At 38.6% G+C, this 7,843-nt stretch overlaps 1 protein-coding gene across 4 annotated transcripts; it reads left to right on the top strand.

The window, feature by feature from the left end:
• The first annotated feature begins 2,377 nt into the window (after nucleotides 1-2,377).
• LOC117913597 (serine/threonine-protein phosphatase 7 long form homolog) lies at nucleotides 2,378-7,007 on the top strand. Of its 4 annotated transcripts, none has more exons than XM_034828603.1 (7): nucleotides 2,378-2,519; nucleotides 3,360-3,828; nucleotides 3,909-4,556; nucleotides 4,664-4,836; nucleotides 4,922-5,009; nucleotides 5,101-5,535; nucleotides 5,621-7,007. In XM_034828603.1, the coding sequence occupies exons 2-7, from the start codon at nucleotides 3,385-3,387 to the stop codon at nucleotides 6,848-6,850; spliced, it is 3,018 nt and encodes a 1,005-aa protein (XP_034684494.1). In that variant the 5' UTR covers nucleotides 2,378-2,519; nucleotides 3,360-3,384; the 3' UTR covers nucleotides 6,851-7,007. The 4 variants fall into 4 exon arrangements, with proteins under 4 accessions (XP_034684494.1, XP_034684495.1, XP_034684496.1 ...); XM_034828604.1 differs by lacking the exon at nucleotides 2,378-2,519 and adding an exon at nucleotides 2,538-2,747; XM_034828605.1 differs by lacking the exon at nucleotides 2,378-2,519 and adding an exon at nucleotides 2,782-3,124.
• Nucleotides 7,008-7,843: the final 836 nt, after the last annotated feature.

The raw sequence follows: 7,843 nt of genomic DNA, 5'->3' as shown, positions 1-7,843 counted from the left end.
TTTCTTTATTTATTTATTTTTGTTCATTTATATTATGTCGAGTTTAGTTGGGTGAGCCTACTTGGGCACTCAACCCATTTTCAACATTGATTAGTTTGAAATTGTTCATTAACTAGCATAGTAAATTATACACACTCACAACATTTCATGTGTTAAACACTCATTTGCCCTGATTTATCAATAAAAGTGCCTTAACCATTTTGTAAGTTTTGCAAGAAAAATAAGGGCAAAAGATGGCTAAAATGTGACACTTTGGAAGGATTAGCAATCTTAGAAGGAAGATGTCTTAATACCCCCTTAATTTTGCTTCAAAAACCACCAAGAAAATGCTTTGATAGGCTAAGAGCCTAGCAACTAGGATGACCCTTTTTTTCAATTCTATATTTTTTCCATGCTTTTTCTCGAATTTTCAAACCTAAATAGCCTCTTGACCTTCCTAACTCTATTTTTCTTCATTCCATACTCGCCATCTCTTCTCATTAGTAGAGATTTGAACATTAAATCACTAAATTTCACCCACACCTTCCCATTCCCATCCTTCATCTCTTATTTCTCTTCAAGTATAGCTCACTAAGATAATTGTCAATGCATTGGAAGGTGAATCAAAGTTGCTATACAAGCTCCAACTACCATGGCATGCATGACATCAGACAAGCATGGAAGGTCACCTTGTGTTTTAGTTGTTGAAGATTAGCAAGGTAAAGAGACACTCTAGTTGTCTTCTTAGTTGACTGTCTTCCTACCTTAGTTTTTTCTACTATAAATATCAATCATGAAGGGAGCAATGAACGTAGTTAGAAAGTAAATAAGAGAAAGCGGGGTTAATGGAAGCTTAGTTAGAATTTTTTTTTTTTAGCAATAAGGCACAATCATCTCATTGATCGAAATGACCACTTAATTCTTTTATGCAAAAAAGTTCAATTGTCATGTTTTGAAAATTTTTTCCTATTCAACGCAAAGTCCTTTTCATTTTTAGTTACTATTAGGATTATATGAATTTAAATTTTTTAGTTGATGCATAGTTCTTTATGTCAAGTGGAAAATTCTCCCTTACTTAAGTTTACTGGCAATAGAGTAAATGAGGGAATTAAGTGAGGTGAGTGAGTGATTTCCTTCTTCATTGGGTCTAAGTTATAGAGCCACAATTCTTGAGGTTAATTTCAGGTTAGTTGAGAAAAATTTCTCCATTATTATCATCACACACCGCTAGTGCTTGAGAATGTCTTGAGGAGATGGTGGACGGTAGAGTGATATCTGGAGTAATGAACCTTTAGATAACCATACCCAAATATCCCTATGAATATTTTGGACTGATATGGCGAAAGCCCTTCTAGTGGCATTTATCATAGATGTCACAACATTTACACTATGAGGAAACAAGAAAATGAAAGTAGGAACTCTCTCATTCTCTAATATTCTCTATGATTAATTTTTAGTCAATTGATTGCTCATTTTAATCACTAAGAATTTAGAGAACTTTCTCCTCTTATTTTCTTTAATACACCACATTTCAACTCTTCTTTCTCAAGATTTGAGAGTAGTATTCTAAGCCACAAACTTTAACTTCAACCATGTTTTTATCTAGGGTTTTAGTCCAACCATGTTCTTAAAGCAAGAATTTGCTTTGTGAATTTCATGGTTAAAACCAATCAAAACCTTTGAAAAAGTTTGACTTCATCAAGGCTTAGAGAAGTATGATCATGGTAGTTTGAAGCCTAGGTCAATTTAGGTTAGGTACATAAGGATTTCCTCCTCAAAATTCATATGGAAAGTTGTTAAAAGAAAAACAATAAAAAAATAAAAATCCTAAATCTAGTCTCTTACAAGTTTCAAGGTCTTCACTTTGGTTGAAAAACTTCTCTACAACTTCATTTACAAACGCAAAGATTAAAAAGATTGAAATTGAATTAATTAATTTAGATTTGTGTACACCTGTCAAATAGTTCAACCTGATCAAACACTTGTCAATCAATGATAATAAAATTCAAAGTGATCAAACCCCAAGAATTAGACACATGGTTAAGTTACGGTTAGCCGGAATAAAAAAATGTTATTTGATTAAAAGGGCTTCTCAAAACCCAAATTTTGAAATTTAACCTCCCATCCTTTTTTGGTATCATTTGGACAAAAATACCCTCATTATATTTTTGTAAAAATAATCATTTCTTTTAAAACCAACTGTAAATACTTGAAATAGAAAAAGATATTTATGTAAAAAATGAGTTATTTTTTCAAAAAAAACATGGGATGGATTAGATTTCTGATTAAGGGATTATTTCATCATTTTTAATTAAATATGTCTATAAAATAACCCATGTGGCCCTTGGCCAAAGACCTAAACATAAAACATCACTATGTGAAACCGCTGTTTCCATTCCTTAAATGAAGCTAAAACCGCTACTTGAATGGGTTTCTTGAATTGACCTCAATAGGCGCTAGCGCTGGTGGCGGGTCTTGATTGAAGCAGCGGAGAAAAGGAGGGAAAAAGGCAGGGAAAAGGGTGTCCACCATTTCAGAGGGTACTCTCTTCCTCTGGAGTTTGGTTGGGATTTTGGAAGCGATTTTCTTGCTCCCCAAAGCAAAAAATTGCTCTCTTTCTTTCTTTCTTTTTTTCGTTCTTAAAAGCAAGAAAAACACTTCCACCACGCCAAAATTGGATTGATGTGAAATGGGCGTGCGGTGGAATGGCTTGGGAACGTTGATTTGCTTGTGTTTTGCAGTTGAATTGCCCTGGCTGTGGATCACAGGTGATTTTGACAGACTCTGAAACTCTGATTTGGATTTTCTTGCAGTTATTGTCGTTGTCGTCTTGTCTTTTCCTTCTCTTTTTCCTCTTTTTATTTTTATTTTCTGATTTTTTTATTTTGACTCTGCTTTGGTTGATGGGGATGGACCAGGGTCTCAATGCATGTTAAGGCAAATGGACCTAGATTTGCATTCACATGTTTGATTTGCTATGACTACTTTTTTTTTTTTTTTGTTAATTGAATTTTTTCCAATTATGCTTTCTATGTGAATATCAGTTGGGAAATTTGTTATTCTGGGAATGCCAATTGTGTTTTATTTCACACAGAAGCTGCAAAAGAATTAGGAAAGTGAATGAACGCCATTGAGCTAATGTTTGGTATGTAAACACATATAAATTGTTTAATCTGATGGAAAGAAATGGACTTTTTCTTTTTCGGTTTTCTTTTCATGAATTGGATGCTCAACAATGATTTATCCTTTAACAATTTGCAGCATCTACTGCATGCTGTACATAATCTAATAATATGTATCTCACCATGCACATGACTCAAACTTTGCATTGCATTCAAGTGTAAATGTTTCAAGCATTGCTGATATAATAACTTTTTCAGTGGTTGTGAGCGCAAATGCTAGAGTATGGCTAGGGGGAGTGTCACACTGTTGTGTTACTGGAATGGGAAGAAGACAAAAGGAGAACATGGCATTGCTTACGAAGGTGCTGCTCCAAGGCCCATCAGGGTTAACCATGGAATAACCCACAATGAGTTGTTGGATAAGATGTACGCTATTAGTGGGTTTGACAGAAAGCAGTTTGAACTGAAAATTGTGTGCAGGTATCCAGTAACATTAATGGAATATATAGCTGTGCCAATAGAGGATGATCAGTCAGTAGATCTTATGTTGGAAGTGCCATGCAATCCTGGAGTGCATTGTGTAGAAATTTATTTGGAACAAGTGCCGATTCGCATTGATAGTCAAGCAAATACAACACAGGAGGACGTGTTTAATCCAGGGCCTATTGATGGTTCTGTGCTTGTGCTACAGCATGTGCACAGATCTGGAGCAATTTGGACAGGACAAGTTAGTAGTGTATTGTTTACTTCATTGATTCTATAAAAATGTACTCTAAATTGATGGCTGTACTTTATATAACCCTGCAGAATCTCAACATTTTGACATGTAGACAGAGGTTGGCCAGATTTATGCGGGAGTGGCCTCTAGATCATCGTGTGCGTCCATACATCATCCAAGCTGGATTCTATGGGGTATACAGAGTTGGATTTATACAGTTGGACTGGACATTAATTACAGCTTTAGTAGAGAGATGGCGACAGGAGACCCACACCTTCCATCTTGCTGTGGGTGAGAGCACTGTCACTCTACAAGACACAGCAGTATTATTGGGCCTTCGAGTACATGGTGATCCAGTTACCGGCACCACTGATGTACAGTGGCCTAACCTGTGTGAGGAGTTGTTGGGGAGGAGACCTGATGGCAATTCTCTTCAGGGGTCAGCTCTCAAACTTAGTTGGTTACGGATGCATTTCTTGCAGCCACCTCCAGATGCAGACGATCTTATAGTGCAACAGTATGCCAGGGCGTATATCTTGGCATTGATAGGTGGTGCCCTCTTTGCAGATAAGTCAGGATCAGATGTCCAGTTAATATTTTTGCCCTTACTTAGGGATTTTGTGGCTGCGGGACGACTGAGTTGGGGTAGTGCCACGTTGGCCCACTTATATCGAGAGCTCTGTCGAGCCAGTAAGGCAGGGGCATCAGAAATTGCTGGCCCTCTTATACTTCTACAGGTATATATTATGTGTTCTAATCATGTTATGAATTTGTGTTACACTTAAAGCATGGTTACACATAAATAATATGCATAGTCTTCTTATTAAGTTAATAGCTGTTATAGCTATGGGCATGGGAGCGATTGCATGTTGGTCGTCCTGAAAAACGAGTTTCCCGGAGTCAACATATGGTTATACCAAGGGGGGAGTGTGTAGGGGCAGAACCACCTGTTCTGGATGTTGCAGATGGGGCAGTCATCAATGATCAAACATTACCCGTGGATCCATTAGGATGCATGTATGGTACCATATTGCTGAAATCCTATGACTTTATCTGCTTATATAACAATTTATTCAAAATAACTAACATGCATTGAATGTAGGTGGCGGGTTCCTTTGTCTCGCATCCAGAATCCCCATGGTGTGTTAATGCTCTATAGAGATCAGCTTGATCAGCAAAAGGATGATCAGGTCAGTCAATAAAGACTAATCTCTTTTTTATCAATTTTATGAATGCATGTATTGGCTCACACTTTTTTTTTTTCAATCACTATACAACCAGATGATATGGCAGCCATATACACAAGAAATACTTTCACAGTTACCAGAAATATGCACTGCAGACCAGCATGTGTGGCGAACAGTGGCACCACTTATTTGCTTTGATATTGTTGAGTGGCATCATCCTGATCGAGTTCTTCGTCAATTTGGTTTTTGCCAGGGGATTCCTAGACCTTGCGATACCAATCTAAAACTCCATTCTATTGACAGGCGAGGAAGACATGACTATTGTTGGCGGCAGTATCATGCTCAGTACTTTGATCTATGGGCAGCACGTGAACAGAGTATTGTGTCAGGCGAGCCAGAGCAACAACCAATGTCTCATTATGATCCATACATGGAGTGGTACCGTAGCATTACTCGTCGATTTGTTACTCCTCTTGCTGACAGATCAAATACGGGCTTTCAGCCTACAGCGGTGACCACACACTTACTTGTATGGCTTGTTTGAACCCATTGTTTTGTGTATATGTTTTTGTTATTACTCAAAATCATGAGATTATTTGTTTTTGAAATTACAGGTTCAGAGCTTGACTAATATTCATAAACAGTGTGGCATGACAGTCAGTGCTTTCAACAGTGATGATGCACATAGTGCGTTGATAAATATCCAAACCATTTGTAGTGATGTCTTGCGCTTGATTGGTGAAGGTCGCCAGCTTGAGGTAGCACACAAGCTTGCACCTCCACCTCCAAGTGTGGCCAGAGAACCTGTTAGACAGCAATGTCGAGGTAGAGCTCATGGTGGAAGGCATGGCATAATACACCCTGCAGCAGTTTCGTCCTTAGTTTCACCAGCCACACTTGCGATATCACTACCTGATGCTTCTGTAAAAGCAAGAGATGATAAGCCATTTTTAGCACCATCTCTGGCAGCAATGACAGCATCAGCAGCCTCACCAAAACCACAAACTCCATCAGATCCTGACTCCATTGAGGGCCCATCACAGGTTGCTCAGGAGGTTGCTTCTTCTATTCTCTCTACAACAATTACGGTTTCTTCAATTAGAAAGCGAAGTCGAGGTAGAGGTAGTAGCAATGGTCATTTGTCTGGTCCAACAGAAAATGTAAGAACACCCATAGTAATTCCAGTAGACAGGTCATCGTCACAACCACCACCATCCCCAAGAGTAGCATCAAAAGCAACTGTAAGATTAGAGGGGCTAGCTCAGGTCACCCAGGGGGCTGCTTCAACACCTCTTGCTGAATTAGCATCGCTAGCTACTCCATTAGACACAGCACCATCACCCCCTATGGTATTATCAGAAGCAATGACATCATCAACTACAGTAGACATCAACCCTACTGAGGGGCTATCTGAAGTCATTGACAAGAGTGCATCTACACCTCCCCCTACCTCAGCATCACCTTCAGATGATTTCTTTGAGGGGATGTCTCGGTCTACTCAGGTGGCTGCATTAGCACCTCCCCCTATCACAGCAACACCTTTGGTCATTTCAGCAAACGTGGCTCCGCTATCACCATCAGCAGTAGCATCAGAAGCAGTGGTATCATCAATAGCCCCACCTCCATCAGTTATCAGTTCCATTGAGGGGCCATCCCAAGTCACTAAGAATGCTGCATCAGCACCTTCCCCTATCAGAGTTACAGCTCCACCAAGTGAAGGACAAGGCAGGGGCAAAGTAGTCCGGGTTGATCTAACTAAGACCATGCCAAAATCCTCTGCAATTCCATCGGATCCACCAGCTTCACTCCTGAATATAATAAGTAAGAGAGCAAAACACCTTTGACTTTATGTTCCTGTAGGATGAGAGAGCAATTCCCCGTTGTTTATTGTACTTATCCTGATACCTAACTACCTAGGGGTTTTGTATCTTTTATCTGAAATGGATTTGTATTTCACCACATTGCATATGATGTCAATATAAATGTGTAGGTTGTTTAATTTGTCCAAAGTTCAAATGAATTGATAAAAAGGGCACACAACTAGTTCTTTAGTTGAATCATGATGACTAGGAAGTGGGGAAACAACTGTTTTGCCAACCATCAGAGCAACATCCTGTCTCTGAAAGTCGCAAGGCCTCCAGATGTTCTCTCCTCTCCCCTGCTTTCTTTCTCAACAGTCCTATCTTGAAGTTGCAGCAATGTTTTTATGCAGTTCTTTCCCAAAAGATTTACTATGGCCATCGTGAATTGATGATGCAGAAATGGTATTTAGATTGCACCATTGTGAATTGATGATGCAGAACTGGTGCTTAGAGCGCCTGCAGGAGATCTTTTACCAACATATTTGCCTTAGCCGCATTTTGCAACTACTCACATCTCCTCACACACACTGGCTTACATCACTTGCTAATCATTTTGGCTGCACATTCATGTCTAGCGTATTTGGCATCAGAAGATGAAGTCAGGATGAAGACAGCAAAATTATGGATAGTTCAGATTTGGCACTATTTTAGTAGTTATGTTCAGTGATTTTAAAAAGTCTCTATTATTAGTGTGCTGAGTTCACAACTAATGGGACTTCAGATTCTCTTTGCTGGAAGGTTACTTGATGACTGCTTCTTAAAAGCATTCCAATTCATAACAAGCAATTCAAATATATAAGATTATTATTATTATTATTATTGTTATTACTATCATTATTATTATTTAATAACTTTGTTGATAATCAAAGGCAGTTTGATCTTTTAAAAGCCCCAAAAAATGATGACCAAAATGGATAGTTGACAATTTGTGGGAAGTGCATTCTCATCATATCCGGGCAAGGTTGCCACATTAAT

This window comes from Vitis riparia, chromosome 4 (genome assembly GCF_004353265.1).
Source record: "Vitis riparia cultivar Riparia Gloire de Montpellier isolate 1030 chromosome 4, EGFV_Vit.rip_1.0, whole genome shotgun sequence".
NCBI classification, from domain to species: Eukaryota; Viridiplantae; Streptophyta; class Magnoliopsida; order Vitales; family Vitaceae; genus Vitis; species Vitis riparia.
Note: the sequence above shows the minus strand (reverse complement) of the source record. Positions and strands in the feature narration are given on the sequence as shown.

Coding starts and splice junctions, on each gene's coding strand:
- LOC117913597 (XM_034828603.1), top strand. CDS start 3,385: ATGGCTAGGGGGAGTGTCACACTGTTGTGTTACTGGAATGGGAAGAAG. Junction 4,557..4,663: donor GCCCTCTTATACTTCTACAG/GTATATATTATG, acceptor TAGCTGTTATAG/CTATGGGCATGGGAGCGATT. Junction 5,536..5,620: donor CGGTGACCACACACTTACTT/GTATGGCTTGTT, acceptor TTGAAATTACAG/GTTCAGAGCTTGACTAATAT.